The sequence below is a fragment of the Excalfactoria chinensis genome, chromosome 8, assembly GCF_039878825.1.
Source record: "Excalfactoria chinensis isolate bCotChi1 chromosome 8, bCotChi1.hap2, whole genome shotgun sequence".
Classification (NCBI taxonomy): domain Eukaryota; kingdom Metazoa; phylum Chordata; class Aves; order Galliformes; family Phasianidae; genus Excalfactoria; species Excalfactoria chinensis.
Window position 1 is genome coordinate 12,041,911 of NC_092832.1, and position 27,311 is coordinate 12,069,221.

General features: G+C 34.9%; 1 protein-coding gene across 5 annotated transcripts in view; it reads right to left on the reverse strand.

Annotated features, from left to right (window-relative positions):
• The window catches only part of DPYD (dihydropyrimidine dehydrogenase), a 314,271-nt gene that overhangs the window by 193,506 nt on the left and 93,454 nt on the right, over window positions 1–27,311 (reverse strand). For all 5 annotated transcript variants that reach the window (XR_011904470.1, XR_011904471.1, XM_072342915.1 and 2 more), the window contains exons 6-8: window positions 26,236–26,432; window positions 22,544–22,625; window positions 19,374–19,461 (exon numbers count right to left, since the gene is read on the reverse strand). Coding sequence is in view for 3 of the 5 variants with exons in the window: in XM_072342915.1 (XP_072199016.1) it covers window positions 19,374–19,461; window positions 22,544–22,625; window positions 26,236–26,432 (367 nt within the window). In the remaining 2 variants the exon portion in view is untranslated. The remainder of the gene's footprint in view (window positions 1–19,373; window positions 19,462–22,543; window positions 22,626–26,235; window positions 26,433–27,311) is intronic.

A 27,311-nucleotide genomic window follows, 5' to 3' on the forward strand; every position in this document is an offset into this window, starting at 1 on the left:
TCCAGAGAACAAACCAGCATTTGTACCTAGTTCAAAGTCCTCCTATTTCCACTGACTCTACCCAGAGTACTGGGAGCTCAACAGCAGAAGCAGAGCAGGACGTGATAATTTAGCAAACCATGAATTTGAATGAGATGGTCATTTGATGTCACCACAGACAATGGTAACCGTCCTTCAAGATGACTAGTTTTCACTACCTTCTTAAAAAATAAAATAAAATTCCTAATTATGTCCTCTCTTGCCTGTCACCTAGCAACTTCAGCTGTGATTTAATTATGTTTTGAAATAAAGTATACAGTGACTGGCACAATAAAATGCTTTTTCTTTGCGTTGACAAAATAATATAATGAAAATCTATGTAAAAAAATCCCCAACATTAATACATTTCCCCCATTTTCTAATTTACTACAGCAGAAGGAGAAACATTTATAATATATACTTTCTCAGCTTCAGCTGCTACTTGACACTGGATATATGTAACAAAAGAAAGAAAACTGTTGAAAATGTGGATAAAACAACTGACAAGTTTCATGAATTACTTCAAAAACATTTAAAAATTGTTTTTATGGTATTATTCATCCGTTTTAGCTTTTAGTTCTTCTATTTGCTTTTTTTGTATATATATATATATATATATATATATATTCAGCATACAAATTATAATATACCAAATTTTTCTCCCTTTACATTTCCTTTATTTTCTCAGTCCTATTTCCACTTGATTTCCTTGTTTGCATCCCCAAGTCTACTCCCGCTTTCCAATTCTCCCACACTCCCTTTAGGGATTCCCACTTCAGCCTTATCGTTCCAGGCTCACACCATCAGCATCATCTCCAGAGCAGCCCCAAGCTAACAAGACTCCAGCACCACTTGCCTGGGGGCTCAGGGGTTTGTCAGCTGAAAGATACTTTGGCAAATGTATTTTCTTTTTCCTTATTTATATAACTGCCTTAAAAATAATAATAATAATCCAGTAATACTGAAAGCATTTCAGATTTCTATTTTGCAATATCAATAATGTGTATTTTAAAAAAAATAAAAATTAAGACCAAGGAAAGAAATAAAAGAAACACATAGCTCTTCTTTTTTTTCCTTCAGCAAAGCACAAAGACTAGGGGAGCAGTAATACCTCATGCATATGATTTTGAACTTTCCCAATCTGTAGACCACTACAAGAGCTTGATAAAGCTATAGAACTGGCTCAGAGAAGAAATTATGATGCTGTAACAGCTGCATATGGCAATATCTGTCATTGAGTGTTATACTGTAGGAAGTGTGGAGATGGCACGAACATACTTGATACAAGCAAAAAATGTCATAAATGCTTTGGCAGGTGTCCCATTGGTTTAAAATTCTACATAAAAAGATGTACAGTTTATTATCATTATTTTCACTAAGCAAGTTCTTTTAAAAGTTTTATTGATCATTATTCTACAGTAACATAGAATGCACTGCTACTGCAAACATTTACAGTTCACACTGAAGACCATGTATTGTATGCTTCATTTTTCTATTGATAGTGTCTGTTGAGGTAGAACTTGAGACAAGCCCAAGTTTGATCCCCATGAGGAAAACATAGTTCACATAGCTATCATTCAAATGGGACACAGTGCATGACATGAGTACACCCACTCCAGATGCTATATCAGTGCTATGTATACATAGCCATCAATGTCAATGGAATTACTTGCATTGTGTAAAGTGAAGTGTGTGCATAAGCTTTTATGAGAACAAGGTCTAACTTAGTTTTTAACATAAAAAACATTTTACATGACTCCTCCCACACTCCTTAGAACTGCAACTAATTATGGAGTGTGGAAATCCACTATAAATGATTGATGTTGTTTTGTATGTTGTTATGGAAACAAACCAAGTAGAAGTCTGTGCTTTGCGTATAAAATTTTGAGACAGATTTTACAGTAAATAACTAGGCTTTCCACTGTATAAGCAACAACACCATATGGCCATTAATCTCCACCCAAATACTATATCCTTACATGCCACTAGTTGTTAAAATTTAGGGTTTTCCAGTAATACAGTAAAAATCAATGGACCTGTTCCATTCCGTCACTGGTCAGTAAGATAAAAAAAAAAAAAAAAAAAAAAAAAAAAAAAAAAAAAAAAAAAGTGGTCATCTCAATTAGACATGCCTTAAAACTGCAAGTATTTGACAAATTAAAATAAATAATACATTCATAAAAAATAAAAAGATTCATTAAACAAATGCTTAACTCAAACTCTTGTAGCTCTCAGGACAGATCACCTTCCCCAACAATACCATAACCATACCCAGGAATTTATAGAACCTAAGTTTTCACTGGATGAAGAATAGGTCCACATTAAAAGATATTAATTCATAAAGCACTTTTTTATTATTTTTTTTTTTTTTGTATTTTTGTATATTTGTATATATATCCACACGTGATGTGGATACCTCCCAAACAAAAAGTAGACCTAAGGAGCTTACTGTGCAATGACCAGTTACTCAAAAAGGGCGTAAGATGAAAGATGTGAGTCACATGAAGAATGAAAGCATCAAAGGAGAGGAGCTGAAAAAGAAAAGAACAAAAATACTTCTGCTTCTATTGGAGGCTAAATGACTTGAACAGCCTGTATCACGATTCCTACCCACACCATCTTCAGTTTGTGGATATAGAGTTAAAATTCAACACAGTATACCTGAATACAGAACTGACCTCCTCTCCCTGTACCTGGTGAAGGGTCTGATTGTCTCACTTCTTTTTTCCCCCGTACTGTAATCTCACAAGAATACTCTACCAGCATTGGTCTTATCACAAAGAGACACTACCTTAGTTTTTAATTTGCACTCTCCTGGATAGGTTCCCAAGCAAATAAAAATGTCTTCCCCAGTGTCAACCAAATGGATACAATATCAATTTACTGATGAACCATGGTACCAAGTAACTTGTTTGTAAACATAGTCCCCAACAGCTCATACATCAGTGGAAGTCCAGTAATAATTTCTTGTCTTGCCTATTCTGTTGTCCTTTTCTAGAATCACACTAGAAGCATTTCTGAGTGGCCCAAAATGATCACTGTTAGCCCTAGTGTAAAATAGCTGCTTCAACTGGTTGTTTCCTGTATGCTAAGCAGTACCATAACAACTCCACATCTTGATCCATTTAAAACCTGTCCTTCCTATAAGGCTCATCAGTAAAATACTATGGGGGCAGGCTGTTTTGTTTGGGTCTAATGAACGGTCACAAAAACATTACAAATCCAAACATTTGCATTTATAGTATGACACTGTTTCCTTGCCAAAACGTCATCCAGTGAACCCACAGAGCATGACCACTTCCTTTACTTCCCAAGGATTTGCAGGAAACTGCTCCTGTCTCATTCCACAGACATCTTGTTCTGGCTCTGGTTCTACTGCTGATCCTAATTTTTCTTGCTCATATTTTTGTTCTGAGGAAGTTTCATATCACTTTAGGGTGACAAGCTTCCTCACCCATTCCTGACCAAGAGACCCTTTTGCCTGGAAAAACACTAATAACAAGTTTCTTTTGACACTGGATATTTATGCTGCCCTAGCACCCTTTGCTTCATCCCTGGGTGATTTTTAACCAGACTTTAATGTGAACCCATTAGTTATCTTCCAGCTTCAGGGACCTCTAACGTACAGGCTGCCTGACTGAGTACAGCCGCAGATGTAAACCCTATGGTCCTCTGATGTCTACTCCTAAGTTTTCTTACTTCTAATTCAGACATCAGTCTGGAATCTTCCTGAAGGACTAGGCCTAAATATACTTCAGGGTACACAGAATAATAACATTTAGCCCCTCTCCTCAATAGATTATGCAAAATGTCTTTACAGTGAAGTATTCAAGAGGTCTAGGCAAAATAAAGAGTTGCTTTTTGTTCAGGTTTGTTTGCCTGAGCAATGTTTTACATCTTAGGGCCAAGTATTTCTTTTTAAATTAGAAGGGAAAGCAACGCCTTTTAGATGGCACAGGAGGTGAATCACAGAACTTGTAAAATTACACAAGGCACATAATAAGAATATTATAGGGTGTTTTATAGGTGATATAATTGCAGTTATTTTTGATAATAAAAATCCACTGAAATTAGGATTTGAATTACACATAAATGTAGCCAAAGGGCTGTGCTTCTAAAATCTCAGCTGAGCACTCGATTCTCATCTAAAAGTGAAACCAGGATTGAATAACCAACAGCCAATACTATTTCCTCTACAGTAAGAATAACTAATACAGAGAGAGTGAAATGAAAAGAGCTAGCAATGCATTTCCCCCCCAGCATATCAAGCAGGTTTTCATACGGAAGCAGTGGTCATCAATCACTACCTCATTACCAACCTGTCATCTGGGTTTAGGCTAAATGTATTCTGGCTTGCTGCCATACTAAATGTTCAATGAAACATCCTTAAGGCTCTCTACAAGTTCAGCTGAAGTCGCACATGCTATACATCAAAGAGGAACATTAGCGTTATCATAGCTTAATAAATAGTGCCATTCTGGCAATGTAATCCTGTGTTCTAGAGCTATCTTCCATTCCCAGTATTATACTACTTAAGTAAACAATCTTGCTGTCTTGTGTGAAGTTTATTTAGTGATAAATGCATGTGAAGATAATTAGTCATATTGTTATAGAATACTTCCATCCTTGCTGAAGAACATAAGCAAAAATAGCACAGGATTTTAAAAGCAACCAATAATGTTATTAACTTCGTGTTAAAGCATTAGCTCATAATTTTGCATGCTGTATTTTTCTGTCCAGGTTTCACTGTGCTGAGAAATCATGATGAAAGCAGAAGGACCCCAAATCATTGTCTTTTCAAAATAATATTAGCTTGAATATTGGGGACTTCTGCATACCTCTGAGATGCAAGACAGAAACTACGATGACATCAGTAGAAATTCCAACATCTGTGAATGATACTTGCTTTGGAATTACTCCAGATTTCTGTAAGGATAAATATTCATTCATTTCCATGCACACTTGGAGCACTAAATTCTGAATTTGTTTTCAGATTTTAAAATGTCAGTAAAAAATACATAGATTCTGAAGTGACAGAACCTTCAAGAGTCTCAGTAAAAAAAATAGCCTAAATACCCTCATTCTTATGTGATCCAATTTTGCCACTAAAAATTATTTTAAAATAACACAAAATGAATCGACTCTGTGATAGAACCAGATATGAAATACAAAGTCCTTACTTCAGAGTCTCAGTTCTTACTATTATGGAACAAGCATTAAAAGTATAACCCATCTGAGAAGAGGGGGAAAAACACCATCAAGATTTATTTCTTTTCTTCCACCTTCAGACTGCAAGGAATATTTCCATATTCCAAAACCCAGGTCGGGCTTTTTATTTTCTGGCATGGATAGTATTAAACCCTTGAGGGGGAGATGTATCAAAGCCAACAGTCTCTGTTCTTTTCCATACTCTAGGAATCATATCAGACCAAACTGCAAATTCTTCAAGGCTTTGTTTACCAATATCAGTTTCTCATTACGGCAGGTGGAGAACAGCGCTTCTACATATCGTCTTCAAAAAAAAAAAAAACAAAAAACAAAAAAACAAAAAACAAAAAAACAAAAAAAAAAAAAACAAACAAAAAAAACCTTTAAATTAGCTTGCACTTTTTGTATACTACACGACTTATAAACTTAGCTGCCTGACCAAGGAATCTGAATCCAGATCCTCCAGTGCAGTATCATGTCCTTCATATCAGATATACTATGCCTCAGACAGCTTATGCTTTTGAAGTTGTCTGTTAGACTAAATTACTGGAATATCCATGTAGCATTACTGTAAGTTTGGATTCCTTCATTCTTTGAGTTTCTTTCTTTCCTCCACACGTTCCCCTACTCCAGCATACACACACCTCCCTATAAAATTATTTGGGTCAAGATCCTCTGACAGTTCAGATAACGTCCAGCTGCTCTTCCATATGTTCTCTAGGCCAACACCTGCTGTAGAGATACTACCAAGACCTCATAGTTGGCAAGCTGCTCTAATTCCACTCAATTGTAAACTGAAAGGTCACTCCTTTAATGTACTATGTTTGTCACTTTCACATCAATGAGAGAGAGTTGCTATCACTGCTGGAACTCTGTTTCATGAAATCCAGTTACAGTAAAACCAGATGCCCCCCCTTTCATAATCCCACTCCTGTATAGTAAATTTTAGAAAAGTAGCTTTTTAGCACCTGATGATAGGATAAGACAACATCTACGTCAACAAGAGAACCTTCTAACTCAAAGCTATGACATTATGCAAGGATCCTAAAGAACTGCTGTCCTCAGTGGTCTGAAGATTAATTTCCACATGTTATTATTTCAGAGTTACCATGAAAAGACAATTGCAGATATAGAGTCCCACTGCAGAAGAACCTGTAAGATCAAAACAAGATGAAGAATCGAAAAGGCTCTGACTGAAGAAAGAAAATACAATGAATAGAATCTACCAGGATCTTAAACAAAACTATTGATAAATAGTGACGACTGTAAAAATCCAAATACAACGTGTCTACTACACTGCTGTGTGCTTCAGCACACTAAGTTCCACAGATCAGAGTGAGAAAATAGCATGAAGGGATATTGCAATATACCATACAACTTTACTAAGAAATGTCAGGTCCCATTAAAAACTTAACAAGGTTATAATTTTCTTTACACATAAGGAAAACATTTTGCTTTTTTTTTTTTTTTTTAATTTTTTTTTTCTTCCTTCTCTGGTTGAAGATTATACACCTGTGCCAAAACCCAAAGAAAAAAGAATACTTCAGATACTTATTGGACTGAACAGAAATGTAAGAATTCAGGTTAAGGTCTACACAAGTCCTGGATGTTTATTTATGGAACAGTATTTCCAGATCAGAATTTCCAAATACCTCCCCATGGCAGAAGAAGTGTTCTGCAGTCACTGACCTCACAGAAGATGCTAAAATAGGAAAGCAGGCTGTATCTTTCTACTGTCCAGCTTTACTTATTTCCAAAACTAGAGGAAAGCCAGTTTTCAGTAACATAAGACTCAGGGCTGTCCAGTTTGTGTGAACACACACTGTAGTTGCATGGGCATAAGTCTACACCATCATTAATTATCCATGTGTGACCCAAACTCCACAGCAGGTCTGAACAGAACCAGGGCACCTGGCAGCAGATCAACAGACATGAAAATCATAGAATCATAGAATCACCAAGGTTGGAAAAGACCTAAAAGATCATCCAGTCCAACCATATGTACCATAGAAAGAGGAAGGATGGTACAAAATGTACCATAGAAAGAGGAAGGAGAGGAAGGTCACTTTACAAACCAATGCAAGATTAACGTGAATCTGTAAAAAGTAAAATCTTCATCTACAAGTCACTGTTTGATTCCAGAAACAGAATTAACATAGGCAGAAGACAATTACACCCTTTTCTTAGAGCCTCTGTCACAGCAAACATTAAAAATAAATAAATAAATAAATAATGATGATTTCTTTTAATGAATTTATAGATTAATCAAATGAAATTTCCTCATTTAAATGTTGAAATTGCAGCTATACAGTTTTAAGTTTTTACTGTATTTCTAAGAAATCAGCCTTTGTGCTCTTATATGTAGTTTAAACAGCTGTATATAATGCAAAATGCAAACATTCAAGGGAAGTTCCAGCATATTAAGCTTAATCCTCATTTCTGACTTGGGTGATAGATGCAGGAATTCCAACTAGGTTGATTTTATGAACCAGTTAAATGATTTGTATTCAGAGCAACATTAAAAATCCCCATGACAAAGTGTACTTGAACAAAAATACCCTGCTTGTGACACATCCTTTACAACTAATGTGTTTTCATTTTTCACATGTTGCATCTCATTTATTTTATTCAGGCACACACAGTTAAATCTACAAGATATGGTAAGCTTCCAATACCTTTGAAATAATAAATCATTTCTCACAGACGTTTTCACCCACTGCAAGGCTGCTGCTCATTAATCAAACATTATCAGTATATATCACTGCCCAGTGCTAAACTGGAAAGGCACCTCATTCTGAGTTTTGACTTCTATTCACCATTTAGTCCCTGACCCTTATACTACTACATGCTTATTAGAAATATGGAACTCTGTATTGTATGGTAGATTTTAGTACAAGGGATTTTAGAGTTTTAGAAGAGCTTTTTTGTGTTTGGTTTTTTTTTTTGTTTGTTTGTTTTTTCTTTTTGTTTGTTTTCTCTGAGATCTGGAGGAAATAAAGTTAAGCTGCTCTTCAAATTGACAATATAAATGCAACTATATTGACTTCAGTTATTTTTTTTGACAAGTGAGTAAAACACTATTATGTAGGCAAACTATCTCTTGTCTAGATCTGTATTAGATATTATGCAAAATGTGCTCCATTTTTTATAAATTATTTAAAATTATTTCAAAAAACAATGAGTTAGACAATATATCTCTAACATAATGATGCTGTGAGGGAAAACAAAAAATTGTGCCAATTTATCTGATAAAATAAATCAAATTCCTCACAGTCATTCACAATTTGCCAGATTTGTGCCCAATTTATCAAATTTGTGCTCCCTTTACCAAATTCTATTTATATTAATTAATGTATTATTTTGATTAGTGTGCATCTTTTTAAAAATACTGGAAAATAAATGAAATTTGGTGGAACACCACAAATTGCAAACAGCTAAGAATGGTTTGAATGTTTGATTGCAAGTATGCAGTCAAGCACCTTATTGCACTTCCACTGCTGTCTCATCATTCCCATTAGATAGTTGAGAATGAAGAACTGAGCCTGCCAGGAGGCCAGTAGCAAGGAAATGTAAGGCCAACAGGCTGAGCCTAAGTCTCATGCTCAGTAGAGCGCTACATCTCATTGCTTCTCTCTGTCAATCCACTGTAGTGCATGATCTATATTTTTGTTATTAATCAAGTGAAAAATTAAAGGTAACAGACATGACTTCTAGTTAAAAACCACCACCACTGCCTGCCACAGCTGCAATTCACTCAATTCTCCTTTAACTAAACATTTTGTTTGCATATTCTATAGCTTTCTGAATGAACACTGAATGCCACACTTGTATCTATGATTATTCACTCTGCAAGGCTGATTAAACACATTTCGTTCTTGCAAGCATGGCAGGTCTACAGAAGTGACTGAGCTACAATGCGTATTTTCTATGCTTCAATACAATAAAGGGCACATTCAGCACATGCAAAGACCCATATTTGCATCTGAAAAATAAGGAACCGACTTGCCAGTGTAGTGGGTGTATTAAGATTCTCATGTCCCTATGATTTAAAAAGCCCTAAGATTTCAAAATTTCCTTTACCTCATTTTTTGGGGCTTTCCAGCATGGCTGGTAACAATCAGGGGTGATTTCTTTATATTCTATGTACTGGATGAAGAAAATGAATTTTTTAATGTAAATCAACTCTCTCTAAGCTTTACTAGTACCTATGAGAGCAACAGAACAGGCATGAACTTTCTGCCAGCGACAAGTACCAACATCACAGCTGAGCACCTCCTGCTTCCTGCACAAAGCAGTCACTGTGTCCCCCAGCCCTACAAGCTCCTTTCTGTTATCAGAGCTCAAACTATTAATACAAGGAAGCAAACCAGCAATTTAAAATTCCATAACATGGGACAACTTCTGTATCTGCAGTAGTCTTGAAGTTAAGTTCATCTACAGCATGTAATGCTGTTGTCATGCCTGTAGTTCTGTGCTGAAGATGCAGAATTAGCTGCTGGCACTGAGTGCGCATGCTGGAGGAGCTCTGACAGCACCCAAGGCCATCCTGAGCCACACATGGAAATAGCCACCTCACCCAGAGAAGGATGAAAACACTATAAGCAGCCTAAAACCTTTCTAAAGAAAGCATAACAGTGCTTCACATTTTGGACTTTACATTTTCACTTCACTAGCAAGGATTTCTTTCTACACTACAGTTGCAGAACTCCAAACTGGAGAGCTAAAAGCAACCTACAAATGTAAACAACTGTTCTTTGGTTGACCAGTATGTAAACACTTCTAAGGAACATTTTGCTTTGTTTTTAAAGCAATTCTTTACTGAACTTTTTAAAAGTTAAGAAACCACCTTCCAGATTAAAAGTTTAACAATACAAAAGATCTGTATTAGTCCATAATAGGGGCATCAAGCCTTTTTGCCAGTGAATGAAAAAGCAATCATGCCTAAGTAGCTTGTAAATTGATATAATGAATTTCAATGATTTACAATGACTAAATGCTGTGCAATATACTAACTGTAAAATTAGAATAACTTTGTTAGAAGACACATTCTGTTCCCATGAAAAATACAATAATTTGAGAAAAAGCAATAAATATCGTTATTGAGAAATGGTCTTTGATAATAGCTAATGATGTCACCTGAATTTAAATAATAACCAGGCACTTAAACTTCACTACCTATTAACTTGTTAGAATCTATTTAAAAATACACATTATATTCAAGTAAACAACCATCATTAGTCAAAAAAACAACAATGAATTGCCGCTATCAAAAAGTCTTAAGGAATCAGTAGTGACTTAAACTGTTTTCCATTGCATTAGTGAAATAGCAACAAACACAAAACCTTGATGACTCTTAGAAAAGTAGTAATACACCAAAATCTCCTACTTTCTAAGTAGCTGGTAATTTCAGCATAATGGCAGTATTACCATTAAAGATGAACTGACTGAAACACATTGATCTCTAAATTCTCATCGGTTATTTTTTCCTATGAAACTAATCACCAAAGATCATTAGAGGGAATGTTAATTTGTCTTACTATCTGCTGAAATGCATTTTTTCTTTCTTTAATGGTTCGTATTAATCTTTCTACATTTTTTGTGCAAATGAACGAACAATAGCTAAAGAATTGCTTGTGAATGAAAATACTGCAAAGGACAACGTTGGGAAAATATTTCCTTTGTTAAATAAACACGTAATTTAAATTAGCATTATCTGAGCACTCTGAGTATTTAGAATGTTTATTTATGTCTTCTAATCTTGTAAGCATTTTATAAATATAGTTTACTGTGAATTTAACTATACAAAGTGCACGAAGGACTATCTATGTAACCATGTCCCTATGCGGAAGGGACATCAAGTTTGGTCTCACAGCTACAGAATACAACAGCATGTTACCCAAACACAGAGAAATGTTTACATACATTAAACTTGCTTTTAAAAGACTTGCCAGGTGACACTTACTAGAGTAGTTCTATGTGCTATCCTAATTACATACACAGCATTAGTATTCGTTATTAGCATACGTATTTGCAGTGTCTCCTAATTTCACAGTAAAAACAATTATATGGCTGACATCTCTGAACAGTATAGACTAGAAGAGCAAAAAGCAATCCCCACCCACTCAGAATTCAGAAGACAGCAACAAAAATTCTTGCATAGCTTCATTTAAGATTATTTTCTTCACTGAATATCTAAAACTTTCTTCCCAGATATTTGTTACCATTAAAATATTCCATTCCATTAAAACTAAAGTGACCACATACAGCACTGGCAGGTAAAGGATGTTCGTTTCCATGGTGGTAGCAGCTATTACATGGTAGCAATGCTTAAATAGTATTGAGTAAGAAAATTACAAATACTTATGGCTTCTAATGTGACGATTTTGAAGGACAGGATTCCTACTGGCCCAGGCTGACATGAAGGAATGCTGCAGGTTGTAAGATGCCCTGTGAACCCCACACAGACAAACAGTATCTCTAGGAAACACCCCAAAGTGAAGGACCGAAAGTGACCTCAAACATACTAAGGTGTCAGGAAATTGCCCTAATGCAATTTCAATGCCTTAATTACACAAAACCATTTTTGTACTAGCAAAGGTTTGCCTGGCAAGAGGTGACAAAAACAGAAGCAGATGAGTGAAGAGTGCAAGACAATCAACAGGTCAGATGGAAGCTGTGTGCCCTGCTCATACCCAATACTGGATGCTTCTGAATCAGTTGCCCATAGTAGAGAAGTTGTAGAGCAAGGTGTTTTCCCATGGCACTTTCTAAAAGTACACCAACAAGCACTACAACAAACCCAAGATTCATCTTAACTTATTTCAATCCAATGAGCAAATATACCTCTTGTAAGTGGGAAGTGAAAGTGAAATGAATGTGAATACAGAAAGACTATCGTTGAGACATAACGGTGTACAAGAAAGCTGCTTAAAACCTTATTTGTTAAGAACTCCATATTTGCAACAATTAAAGTTGCAACAATTCCTTTGTCAGTACAATCCTAAAAATAAATGCAAAGATCACAGGATTTAACTAGTCTAAACAAAATGAAGGAAGTTAAAGGATTTCTGAACCCATTGTTTAAATTTTGTATTATGTCACTTCATGCAAAGCACAATTTTTCATGAGGTGTCTGATTACATTTGTATTGGAGCAAACACATGCTCCTTCCAGGGAAAGAAAGCTCAATCATATTAAATGAGTATGTACCAAGTGACATCTGTGTGTATTTTGGTCATTAATTCTTCATCTGGAAGGAAAAGTGGAAGTAGAAAGATGGGCAGCATGACTAATACTTCTATCATTTAGATGTACAAGTAACTGTATTGCCCACATGGCATCAACTTTTGGAAGCAACAGATAAGCAAGCAGTTCTCTGTGTATAGGAAACAATGACAGGTATAATATCAAGAATATAAAAATGCAGTATCTAACATCACCGTTTTCTTCAGCAATTTCTTCTGCATTTCCCAGATAGAGAAATGCATAAAAATAGCTGTTTGACTAATTTCCCCAAAACTACTAAATAATTGTAATTAATCTTCCCATATAACTTAAAAAAAAAAAAAAAAAAAAAAAAAAAAAAAAAAAAAGCCCCTTCTCAAAACAATATGTACAAAATTGATTTTGTCATTATATTTAGATGAGCATTTCTTCAGGGAAACAGTCTGACATCCTAGGAGGAGACAGGAGAGAGCTTTGTAAAAACATGTGCAGCAGAGATTGTTATGCTAAGTAGTTTTCTTTGGTAGGAAAGATAAGCAAATAAGAGCATGAAAATCTGCGTAATTTGCAAGTGAATAAATTAAGGATGCCCAAGGGTAGATTATTAGTATTTTTGAAAGTTTCCTAAGATTATTAATAATAAATAAGCTGTTGTGTGCATCTGAGCCCTACAAGCTTTCAACTGCCTACTGCTTCCGATGCGTATTAGGAACATTCCACCAACAACCAGAGCAGCAGTAAAGACCACAGAACTGGAAGAACAGATTATAACAAATGCCAACAGTAGAAAAAGATGCCTCAAGCATAAAAATTCTTGGATGTATGTACATCATTGGACTCCAGGAAAGATGGTGCACTGGGAATAGAAGCATGTTCAAACATCTGTTATAAGCATGTAAGAACAGGTTCCTCCACAGATTTCCTTTTCTAATGTGACTATATTCATTTTGTATTTTAATAATCTTTTTAGAGCCAAGAGTAACAGAAAATGAGAACAACAAAAATACTGATGATAACTTCTGAATTAGAAATGATTTACACTGCAGTTCACTTGCAATACTCTTTCCATGAGATATGGAAATTATTAAGAATTGCAGTATTACAGAAAAATGCATGCATTCTACAAGCCTGTGAACCACAAGCTAAGGTTCTACAGGAGGTGGACTGCAAAGAACCCTTAAACCTGACCACACAAAATTGTGCAGACCTTTTTCCTTCAGAATTTGTTTCATACACTTGTAGTTCAACATGCAGATTTGATCCTGTTTTCACTAAACTGCAAATGCACATTTCGCCAGCCTCCTCATGAGCTTTATTGATAAAAGGTTTTCAGATTTCTTCATCTTATAATTTATTCCACTTACTGTGTGGTAACATTAAAATATTTGGAATTGGGTTAGCCCAAATCCTGCCATTGATATCTTTGCACCACTGCTCTTCAAACTGTTCAAAATTCACTATGTGACTTCATGATTCATCTTGATGACTTCATTCTTATAGCAAATAATGAAATCTCACTGATTTTTGCAGCTAAATAGATTTGATTGTTTGCTTTTATCGCTACTTTAAAAAAAGTTGTATCCGTTCAGGTCAGTCCCGTCTCCTGGGTAACTAGTCATGTACACACTTATTTTGAGTATCTAGTTGATTGTGTTTCTAAAAACCATCAGCACTACCTCCAACATATTTTTTGCCCCTGCTTGTCGTATTTTCTTTGTTCTTTTGGGTTTGGCTTTCTCACACTGAAAACTGCATCACCTACAAGACATCAAAATACTTCTGAAATTATAAAGTAATAATTAACACCAAAAATAATGTAATTGAAGATCCTAGAAAGCTAAGACTGTACAATTCTTTGCACTATAGATCAATCTTTAAATAATATGCATTACATTTTATGTGACTTGCTATGTTACAGCTTTGCAAAGAAGCCCAAAAGCATAATTTTGGCGGTCTGTTACATTCTAAGAAACAGAAAACAATTTTGAAACACAAACAATCAAATAATAAATTCTGGACATAGTTACAAAATGACCCTGCTTCTAAACTTTACCCTTTGGAGTTGATAACTGAAAGAAAAAAATATATGTAATATATGTATACGACTCATGAATATAAGGTAAAACAAAAGCAGAGAAACAAACAAAATTCTGTAATGAGAATCGTTTTGAATATACTTCTTCCATCAATGTCTGTGTTGGCCATGGGCCTATGGGCCCCATACACAGATTTCATGTTCTCCAAATTTAGTTTATGAATCAGAAATACGATGCACAATTTTTTCTTATAGCACAAGCAAAATGAACATCTGTTCACTTTTTGCCACGTAGGTTTATATCTGTGTGGGTGGGTGTGAACAGAGCTCTTGATGTGTAATATTCTTCCCATCTGCACACCAGGTGGCACTGCATAGTTAATCAGAAGATAATAACAGGCATGAAGAGATTACTTACTTTTTGGGAAAGAGGCAGTAAATCAATCTCAGAGGTCTTTTTTTATTATTATTAAAAACAAGGTACATCAGTGCTTGGACTTTCATTTCTTTGTGTGTGTGTGCGTGCGCAATTTCATTCCAATCAATGAAATCATCTGATTATATTATTGTTTGAATGCTATGTTAATTAACTATGAATGACTGCAATTATCACAAAGGTTCTCTCCACAAGGGATTTATTTATTTATAACTTTAACCCTTGCAAGTAGAAGATACAATTTAGGATACAACCCAGTAACGGTTAACTGATTTTAACCTATATGGTCACGAAAACTACAATTCTGCAGCATTTGGTAAAAATTCTGAATATCCTAACAATAAAACTGACTCCATAGCAATCCAAATTGACAAGATGGAGAAAGAAACAAGAAAGACTCATTACTAGTTGCAATTTACAGAGTAGTGAAAAATTAATTAGAAAGTTATGTAGGACTTCCTGTTCACTTGTAAGCCCACAGAAATTAGAGTGACTAAGTAAAAAAGTGTATATAGTTTTTTTTAATATAATTTACATTATTAAAAAAATGTTGAAGATACAGTTTTATTTGATCTCCACAAAGAGAGAGTATAAACATTAGATAAAATCTCTACATTATGGCAAAATGCTACAGAATATGTATACAGATTTGTGTAAAATTATGTAAAGAGTATGGTTTTAATAATATAATATCTACGTATTCGCCTTGAAAGTTTCATCAGACACTCTTCAACACATTCAGTGATTTAGGTCATTCATTTTCATTCAGTTAAATAACTATACAAAGACTACACAAAATGCTTTGTGGTGTTTTAAAGGAGAACCACAAAAACCTGTTTTATGAACAACAGAGCTGAACTTCAAGAAGGATGAGCAATAAAAATACAGTCGTTTCACATTTGCTCTGATAGCTAAATGAAAAGCATATATGCAGGGTTGGATTGTTTTGTGTTTGTTTTTTTTGAAAATTTAAGTTTAACCCTGAAACACTCACTTGTCCTCAGTTAGTGTTTATGAATAACAACAGAATACCAAAAGACATAGTAGGAAGATGAACTGAGTTTCAAAACAATAATTTAAGGACTTTAAGAAACTGTTCTCACTCTTATGTTATTGTTCAGAAACAATGTCTGCTGCCAAATGTGTCTAAGATACATGCCTTTGTACAGGAGGAGCTGAGATGACACAAGAGGAAATGATAGACAGATGCAGCAATTGGACAGATCAATACAACAGGAAAGGCATTACAATAAAGGTGCAATGACAGAAGGTCCGATACAATAGAAAGGTGCTATAAAGGAAAGGAAGAAGATTGCACATCTGTATCAGAAGATCCTAGGTTCACAGGGGAGCACTTCAAGGAGGGATCTCCAGAAAGAGATCCTTCCCCAGTGGCGGTCAGCCCTTAAATGAGAGTGGCGGTCAGCCCTTAAATGAGGTCTAAGAGAGGTGCAGCCAGGCTCCACCTGTTCTGGTCACACAGGTAAACTGCCTTCACCCGTGCACCCAGAGCTGACCAGGGGGCAAGAACTTAAAAAAAAAAAAAAAAAAAAAAAAAAAAAAAGAAGAAGAAGAAGAAGAAAGTCAACAAATAATCCTGTAACTATGGTATTTGCCAGCTCTTTGTGCTCAGGTTCTATTATTTGTGTTGGCTTCCAGTGTAGTACTGCCCACACTTGATCTCCTTTATTACCACTTATCCAGTTAACCATTAAAGCTTCTACTCACAGCTAGTCATCTGTCTTTGTAACCCCAAATTCCACATCAGTCTCTACCACCTTATATATACATAGCTGCAACCTATTTAGAAAGTTAAGATGGTGCAAAATAAAACACTGCAGATGTAAGGTGTAACTCTTGAGCAGAGACACCAGAAGTTTGGTGGCATGCACTGGCCACCTGTTCCTTTCCAAGTTTATTAAATGAAATTTTTCTGAGCTTCAGACCTGCATCCTGGAGAGAAACATTCACCTCAAGACAAACACCACTGTAGTCTCAAATGCCACCATAACTAAGGGTATGAAACTAAGTATAACTTTTTATTACTAGGTATGTTAGAGACTTGCTATTAATGTTTCCTTTAGTAAACTTCTTGGGAACTCTGATTTTCAAGTCTGACAAAAAAAATACATTGACTTCAGGACACTTCTAATACCTTCCCAAATTGCATTAACAACAGAAAGAAGAAAATATTTCACAGGAATGTAGGCTGTAAAGTTTTAAAGCATGCAAGTCACACTGCTCATATTTCATAAAATATATATATATATATATATATATATTCTGTTCTTTCTTTTTGCTCCCCCCCCCCCTTCACATGAATTTCCTTTATTTCAATGCACATGGCATATCTAGAGTCTTGGAGAGGTGCTTTTCTTATTTTTATTATTATTGCTGTTGCTTTTTCTGCAAGTGCAGAAACATAACTGTAGTAAAGAGTACTGAAGTTGCTGTGTCTGTTCCCATAGAAATTCTTTGTTAATGATTTATCCTCAGTATGGTCACTTCCCTCAGTCACCTTGACTTTTACACACCTACTCTTTTTTTTCCTCTACTCCACTACTAGGAAAAGCTGAAAACTACTACATTTGTATTTCATCAAGTTATGTAATCATTCAGAACCAAATCTGCAACTTCTATTTTATGTAAATAGTATCCTTTAATTATGTCACCTCTAAGATTTGGTAAATCCACTGTGGAATTGCCCTAAATTGCATTATTCAGCAGGCAAAAAAGAAAAAAAAGAAAAAAAAAAAAAAAAGAAAAAAAAAAAAAGAACAAAAAAAAAGAAAAAAAAAGGAATAGAATATGGACTTACTATGGAAAAATAACTGTTATAGGGAATCTATAAATGCTCTAATGTTTAATATATTTGATCTCAAAAATCCTTTGGTTGGTTCACCATCTTTCACTACCAGAATAAAAGACTACATTACCAGCCAGTGTTATACAAAATACCATAAAAGATATGATACAAATGAAGGTACAGGAGGGGACCAACTTCATCATGGATACAAGGTAGCTTCTAATAAAAAAACCTTATAACTCCATTAGCATTTTTACCTTCTGCTTACTAATTATTATGGTGAACATGTGGTTTACAGGATAATTATATTTCCGATAACTTCTCTTGTTTACTAAAGCTCTGTCCCTGCCTCGCCTCTTAGCAAGGTACAATACCTACATAGATGGTTCCTGGTTAGAAATGTCTATTAGGACGGCTTTATTAAGAAAATAAACCCAAATATATAATACAGTCAAAAGCTATGTAAATAATTCTCACTTATCTATCTTGCTAACCTTTAAATCAAACATTTTAAATGCCTGAGTCATAAATTACAGGTAAATCATGCTGAGATTCCAAAAACGATGGATGGATTCTCAGAAAGCAAACATTCATTAATCTGTAATTGGTGAGATTCCAGAAGCAGTTTAAAAGACAGATTAAAACAATAAAGAAGATACTCTGGTCCATTGTCTTGCATATAATTATATCAAAACATCACACAACAAAAATTCCTCCACATAGATCTCTAGCAATGTGAGGATTTAGGATTAAATAAACTACAACAATCTGTAATCACACGACAGAACAGACCTGCAAAGCTTATACCGCATACCCAGATGGTAAACAACAGTTGTCGCTGTACTAAGAATTACATCTCTGTAATCAATAATAGGAAGGAGGAACAGTTGGACAACTTGTTTCCTATTATGTTCACTTAGGCAACGTCTAGATCAATAAAGAGCATTAAGCCTCATACCAACTACAGACGATGCCTGCTCAACACGCCTATCATACCATACCAATAGGTCCAGCTGTACTTCAGAATACTTGTAAATGGATAACAGTTCTAATCTAACATTAAAAAGAAGCAATGATTCAAACAGGAGGCAGGTGCGGGACTTCTTAAGCATATGAGAGAAGACAGACCTATGATGCCAGTTTTCGTATAACTCAAAGTCAGCTTACTCTGTCAAAGTATCCCGTAATTACATTTTGCTACACTACAACATATGTAGAAGATGCTACATGTTTTATATAAATGAAAGAAAAAGCAATCAAGCATGGTATCACTGCCTTCCATATAGACTCAGTAATTATTTGGGCATAGTAAGTTGTTCACAGAAATTGAAAACTGAACTTGTGTATCACTTTTAAGCCAATAAAATACAAATAATTTTTCAGTTCATCTATTTTTGAAATATTTAGACTAAAAACAAGGCACTCTACTAAATTCTTGACTTGCAAATCTATCATACACATACAAAAATTAAAACAAAATGCTATATAAAAACTTCAGCTTTAGCTTCTTTGAAAAATAAATGAATTACTGTGTTTTCTTAATACATCAGACTGAAGTAGTTTGACATCACATTACAAGTCTTAATTTTTTCTTGGACATCCACTCAATTTAAAAATGACAATACAGGAAAATGAGTTGTTCTCACCTATTCCGATGAAGACTGCTTCATAGCCATCTTCTTTCAAGGTACGGAGTGTCATTCCATCCACAGCAAGCCCTTTTCTAAAAATTATCTGAAAGAGTTAAAATTACTTACTTTTTATTTGATACTACGAAAATAACTTATACCATGTCCTGCATACTGACATCTTACCAAATCTTCCAGTGAACAAAATTTTTGTTATTTAACTCTAGGCCAGACTTAAAAGGACAAATCAGCTCTGACTTACGTAAGTGGCCCAAACTAGATCTTGGCAAAATGTAACTTGCAGTCACACTCATACACAGCCAACATAAGCTAGCTTGTTTTCTACTGTAAGGTAAGAGAGGTAATAAAGCAATCTAAACAAACAAAATCTGCCCATGGAATGCAATACTGAGGTAAAGCTAAAAATGGCAGTTTTCTATGTGAGTAAATACACTATTCAGTATTGACTACAAAGGGTGATATTTCTGAGTGAAAATCAGATTTTAAGAAACACGAAGTTGAAGCAGGAACACAGCTTAGGGAAGATGTGTGCTAAGTGGAACAATCACCCTGTATAGCAACCAAGAAACCCAAGCAATTTAAGTTATTGCAGAAACAACAGTGAAAGTATGAGTCACTTACAGAGAAGTAAAGAAAATAAAAGGCACAACTATTCCATGTCAACAAGGATTCTGAACAGAAAAACAAGCCATGTTTTCCCACACAACATCAGGAACTTGGCCTCTGTGCATAATACAGCATCAGGAGTTTCTTTGTGCTGCGTCCTCAAGGCTCATGGCCTGAATTTTGCTTTGTGACAACTAGCTAGAACATTTTTATGCCAAGAAAACACTTGACAAAGTCAATGGTGTTTCTGTGGATTCAGACCTGAAAAATTGGGCCCAAGATGGACAAGTCTGAAGAATATTCTGTGGAGACTGCAGCTCGCACTATTTACTAGTACTGTACCAGCTAGTCCAAGCAGTAAGCGAACAAAGACTTTCAAAATGAGGAAAGCAATCAGTTTGGATTTGAATTTGCAGTTGTTTAAATTTAATTTAGCAAACAATACTTAAGACTGCAGTCACTGACATTCATTTATTGAATAACTGTATAGTAACCTTCCACCTGCAATCTTGCCTTGTGTAGCCACTGTACAGGTGGTTGAGGGTCTACACCTGTTTTGAGAATTAAGGGGAGGAGTGTTTGCTGTGTGAGATGCACACACCTTTTGCACATTTCCGTCAAACCCAGGGCTTTTGAGTGCTTGTGATTCCTCTTCAGATACTTTGTACTTCCCAACATGGCTACGTGTCTCTATCAACTTCCAACTCTCTGACTTGAATATTTCCCCCAAATTTTTGATATATTGCTTATGCATTCTCTTTATCAAAATGCCAAGCTCCATTGTATAAGAACTGTGCTTTCTGATCTGAGTTCAGTCTTCATGTCATTGTACATCTTGTTTGATGTTGAATCTACCTATATTCCATTTAGTGTACTTCAGAAAATGTGCTTTCCTCATAGCTGAAAAATGATAGATATAAAACACAGCATAGAATACCTAAAACACAGACTTTTTTCTCTTTTGTATACTTAGTATAATTTCTATCAGGACTGAAAAAGCCAGGTACAGCTGTAATCCTTTCATGAATCCAGGCTACAAGCTCACTGGCAACAAAATGCATTCCATAAACTGTCATTGCATTTATTTTTTTTTTAATTATCCTATTGTGTACATATGTTATGAAAATCTAATGAAGGAATTAAAATAGCAATATTGTTTTATATAGGGATTCATAATACTCCTAGGGCCCAGCTCTGTAATCCTTATTCACTTGACTAATTCTTACTAATTTCAGTAGAATTACTTGAATAAACAGCACTGTTGAGCATTTAGGCAATACAGCACTTTCATTTGAAATGCTTTAAATAAACACCAGGAAATATTTCCAGCTTGTAGAGGAATAAAGCTAAAGTACTTAAGCAGCTTGCAAAATGGTCAATCACAAACCAGTGGCAAAGCTTGGAAGTAAATTTATACTGAGATTTTCTGCTGCATCTCTAAACAACAAAGGTCTTTCACATCACGATGACACAGTGGCTCACCTGCTGGAGTCTTTGTCATAGAAGAACACAGTGTCTGGGGAACTGAGTTTCATAGAGGCATCCCAGGAACCTCTACCCAGCAACTTTGTTTAAAATAGTCTCGCCGCTCTGTTTTTTACAGAATTCATAACAACATGTCCAGACCATCAGCCTTTATATAGTTCACTTTGTAACCCAGGAAGAGTGAGAAAATGGACCTGTAGCATTTAAGGCTTTCCCTTACAACTAATCTGGGCAGGATGAGTTTCTCACTTGAGTCTCGTGACAACAGTTTTTTCAATATGAAGACAACAGCTTTTGCTATATGAAGATTTCTGCAATACTTTCTTGCTTGACTGAATGCTGTATTATTATGCTAAACATGTTTTTACCCCTCCTGCTACTCTAAAACTTGTTTCATTGAAGCATTCTGTACTGAAAACTCCTATTAACATGAGCAGCCCTCAATACATACTGTCTAAAGTTTCAGCTCACACCCCTACTTTAACAATAGAGTAACATACCCATTATTTATAAATAATGTTCATACCAAAAAATAATGTGCAGCAATTGCTTTTCAAAAAGCCAAATGACTGCTATTGTTTATAATAAATTATCACATTAACAAATTTATAATAAAATGCACCAAATTAATAAAGTAACTCATATATAGGATTGTATTATAAGCTGTTCGGGAAAAAACATGGGAAGAGGGAAATGAAGAGAAGGAAGCAGTATCAAATATGAATGTCTTAAGTAGTGCCAAACTTGCATGAAAAAACTCGATTAAAAAAATCAAATCATTCCAATAGCTACATTGAACCCCTAAAGCAATTTAGGAATTTGTTTCTTACAGACAATTAATCACATGCAGGCATGTCAGATGAGAACTATTGATTGCCCTTTTCTAAACTAGTGGCATTCAGACGGGAGACAGACAAATGCCCTGAGCAAGAGGAAGCATCTTCCTGCCTCTGTCTAGTGCAGCTTTTAATTGTTCTTTACTAATGTGCATGACATTTTGCTGTTAATCTTTGGCAGACTCCTTGTTCTTTTTTTTTCCTTTAAGCTATACATAGGCAGGATATATTTTTCATTACCTTCACTCCGAGATCCTTCATAAGTTCAGCTTCAAAATTCACTACATCGTATGGCAATCTGAACTGAGGTATTTCAGAAGCACTGAAATAAATAAACAAAGCTTGTGATACACTTCCAGCAATAAGGAAGAAAGGTGGGTGGGGTTTTTTTTGTTTGTTTGTTTTTTTAGTTGTTAAAAATAAACACTTATAACATTCTGAGGTATTTGAATGGAAATGTTTTTGAGTCTTGGCTTTTTTTTTAAATTGTTAGAGTGACAAAATAGCACTATTCACACAGTAAATACTAAAAATCCAGATCAGAAGGGCAATAAGTTGAGACCAATCCTGCACACATTTCGAGATCATCACGTAATGGATGTTAAGATCTGGTACAAAACAGCTTCAGCTCCACTCCTTTTGTTCACAACGTATTCAACAGTAGATAAACGTACATTATCTTTTTAAGATGAGGTCTTGTAGCTAGAAAAGCAAGGTGAGCTTTTAGTAATCATTCAGTAAGCTAAGGAAAAAGAACCAAATTTTCCCTGCCTAAAAATAGTGATATATTTTGAGCAATGGTACTTTAAACTGTAAAACTGTACCCTCATCTGTTTCTGCTTCATAACTTCTTTACAATCTTTCAGGACATACAAAATCAGTAATTTTCTATCAGCTCTTAGTTTCATGTCTGTCCTTTTGTTGTTTGTTTTTTGTTTTTGTTTTTTTTTTATTATTATTAATTGACTTCTCTTATTAGTTGGCTTTTTTCCTCTTGTTTAGGATTAGGAATGACTTTAAGGTCTCCAGTAATGGAAAAATGTACCAGCACAGAATTCAATTTCATATCCATTGGTACAGATCTTCACCTCCAATGAAATGACACCTAAGCACATGCCAGTTCACTCTTATGGAGGCAAATTATAGGTAAACACAATTAAGCCATATTTTAGATATTTTTGCTCAAAGGATTAAGATTGAACATGGAGAACATTGAAGTTTTCTCCCTAGATACATCAAACCTTTGATTTAATCTGACGTCAAATTAATGGATCAATAATTTCAATAACAAAGCATGGGTACAAAAGATAGATTTCAGCTTTATTTTACATCTTGCTAGTGTCGACCCCACCTTTATGATCCAACACTGATGGGCCAGAAGGATTTATTTACTTTGTTTCACCAACTTTAATTATTTTGATAATAAATTGATGTTCCTCCTTATTGTTTCTAATGCTGACAACCTTGCATTTTTTCTGACTCATGCACAAAAAGAAATGCTCTAAGTATCAAATATAATGGATATGTAATGACAATGCAACTTTGATAGGTCATGCTGAGCAAAAAAGCTTTCTGGGGAGGAAAATAATGCATCAGTATGATACAATAGAGATTCAATAAAAAAACTAATGAAAAAGGAAAGTTGTATTTGATCATGTTGTCTGTGCTTTTGTTGAAGGCCTGTCATATCTCTAACTTTTAAAAGAACTCAAAACAGACCTGGTTGTGTTATGTCACTGTCACAATTTGTAAATGCTTTTTTGCTCTTACTAAAAACTTAGTTGCTGTTTCATTCTACGGAGTATATATTTACATATGCCTGTCCTGCTTTCAACTGGCAGTTATGTACTTTTTTTTTTTTTTTTTTCCTTCACAGTCTATGGTGTCATTTAGCTGCTTGACAAGTTAAACCACAACATCCACAGAAATATGCCTATATGCAAATATAAATGATTTTGTGGGGACACATGCATGCACATTTATCACGAAAAAACATCTTAAAGTCAACTTGTAGCAGAATTACTGAAATACAATCTCTTTCAGCAGACAATCTCCGCTGGGAGGAGGTGGAGATAGAAGAATAAAACAAAGATACAGGAGGGTGAAGAACAATCTTGGATGGGAACATAGTGCCATGAGCTCATCTCTTCTGCAAGTTAGAGGAACTTGGACAGGTACTTGTTCATTCTCACAGACACAAGATGCTTCTGCCTAAAGGACATCCTTCTAATCTAGCAAAAGAAACATTTTCATATGTTGCAAAAGAGTGGCCTAACTAGGAGGAGTAGTGGTTTGTTCACTGTCTCTAAGCAAGAGCATGATCTGCTCATGTCTTCTCTAAAACAAACTTTACACAAAGTGATGAAATGTAAGAAGATCTGCCTGTGAATGTGAAAAACTGACATGTCCAAACAACTACAGAGTTGTGCTACGAGAATACTGAAACTGAAATCAATATACAACTTTTTTTTTAAATATTACTAAAGCTATAATTTAACTCACACATACATGAAGACACTTCTGAGTTAAAAACATTCGAAAGGGCAGAATAAATTTTAAAAGGACAAAGCACTGCCCTTCCCTAATAAGCTGATCCCAAATTCAAAATTAATTTGATCTTGCTGGCAATTTGCAATTTACAAAGCCTTGAAAATATACCCATCATTAACCTAAGCTTCTTAAAAGACGTACTGCAAAGATATACAACCCCAGCAATGGATGATTGCTATCACAGGCCAGTCTCCTTTATGTTCCAGTATTAAAATCAGGATTGGAGAAACTAATGCCCTTAGCCAAACTGTGAATCTTTCTGCAAGAAATGGAAATAAAATTTGATCGTGAGTGCTACACGTTCTTAAAACAGAGATAATGCAAAATGCATTGCTTGACCATAAAGACCTTAAAATAAATAAATAAATTGGTGTCTTTCTTTCAATAGAAAAATTAAGATCAATTTTAAACTCAAATTTAAACAAAGAACAGATGAAAATAAAGATAACACTGCTTCAAATATGAAAGCAGCAGGGAACTGTAGAAAGTACTCCATTCGACTGTTGAGCCCAGCATAAGTCTGACTTGTCATCAAGTTTCATTTTTAAATAAGTTCATTATTCACTATCACTTTTCATCAACAAAACTGGATTTAAATCCAATATTTATGAAAATATTTACTACCCAACAGGTGAATAGGAAGGTACTTCATGTACTGAATATGAAATCCTTTTACGGCAACTAGTTCAAGTGAAAGAGCTTCACATAGTTAAATGCCTACGCATTAAAGCCTTGATAATTACATAGCATACTTTTGAATCTCACCGTAAAAAAAAAAGCAAGTAATCAGTTCAACTTTTCCAGCATTGATTCTCTATCTTCCAGAGCTCTGAATAACTATTTGACATTATGACATTATGGATCAAATTCATTAACAGTGTCAACTCTATCGATTTCAGTAATGCTGCAATGAGAGAAATGCGAGTGCATCACCCTAGTTGAACTTTGCTACTTTTAACGTGTTTACAAAATAACAAGTGGTTAATAACAAGTGGTGTAAAATTCAGTTTTGATTTTGAATTGGTTTCTCAATGGCTTCTGAAATACTCTCTTTTATTCAGCAGTACCAACAAGCTTGTAAGATATGACTTCAACCATTGCTGAAGTGGTAAAAATTCATCTTCTAGTACAGAGAATATGATTCTGAATCTGAATCATGCAAATATCAACCAAGTACTTACTACATAGGCAAAATGCAAAGATGTCTTCCTTTGTGTTCATTACACAAGAACATTTGTTGAATGTTGAGAATTGCAGGGGGTTGATTTCACTCATTTGCATTTTAAACAACTACTAATTATTTCACTAGGTAGAGCTACAAGTACTTCTTTCAATGCCTTTTTTTTTTTTTTTTTTTTTTTTTTTTTTTTTTTTTTTTTTACCTTAAGCCACCGACATACTCCTGTTTCTCAAATATGGTGATGTTTGAATAGCCCAATCGAGCTAAAAAGGAAGCACAACTTAAACTTGCAGGCCCTGCACCAAGAAGCGCTATCTTCACATGATAAGCTTCAGGCATATCTTCTGGAGAAGGTAAGGAAGGGTTTCTGATCTGAGGAATGTTCATGGCTTTGAACACCTGAAAAGCAATACATTCAACAGGTTACACACATAGTTTAAACACCCTCTTAAAATTTTGAGTAACGTGGAGGAAGTTTCCTCTAGTACTGTCACATATCTTTGACATACTATTTCAGAGAGCTTCATAAAACATTATCAAGGTTCTCAACTGACAAAGTGTTCGTTTGTGAAGAATGCTATAGTTAGAGTTTTGTATTTCTATGGTTCTTTTTGCCTTAAAATAGTCTGAAGTCAGCTCTTTTGCTGCCTTAAACTTTAAAGAGAAGATGGGACAAGTCTGACAGCAACAACAGAATAGTAACACAAAGTCAGCCAGATGGCAAAGAACATCTAGAATATAAAAAATTTCCTTCCAAAAGAGGTTCAGACTACTCTTTTAACTGCTAAGAGAATGTATTTGAATAATTCAAAGGATTGCACTGCTAGTGAAGGGGCTCTACTTCTTCCAGATACATTCTCTGTGATCCTGCAAAATTACTTATGGTTTGAGAGGTGACTTTGAGCTTTTATTAGAAAATGCCTCTTGTCTTCAGCATTATATTTCAACAGTTAACCCCTATTGTTAATTTGTCCTCCAATATCATTCTAACATTTCAGATTGATTGACCCTCTAATTCAGATATCAAACTACTTTATAACTAAGTGTCCAATGGTTGTAGGCATACCTGAAATTTAGGCTGCTGCCTCTATGCCTCAGTTCTTCAACTGTTAAATGAAGATGATCTCCATTCTACCTTACCTGCTTAAAGTACTTGGGAACAATCTCTGACCACTTCTGTCAGCACAAAATTCTTACTTCAACATCACATTTTACTTCAGATTTGTTCTAAATCAGTTCTTTACACAGTCATGAAGATAAGAGGATAAGGCAGAGGTA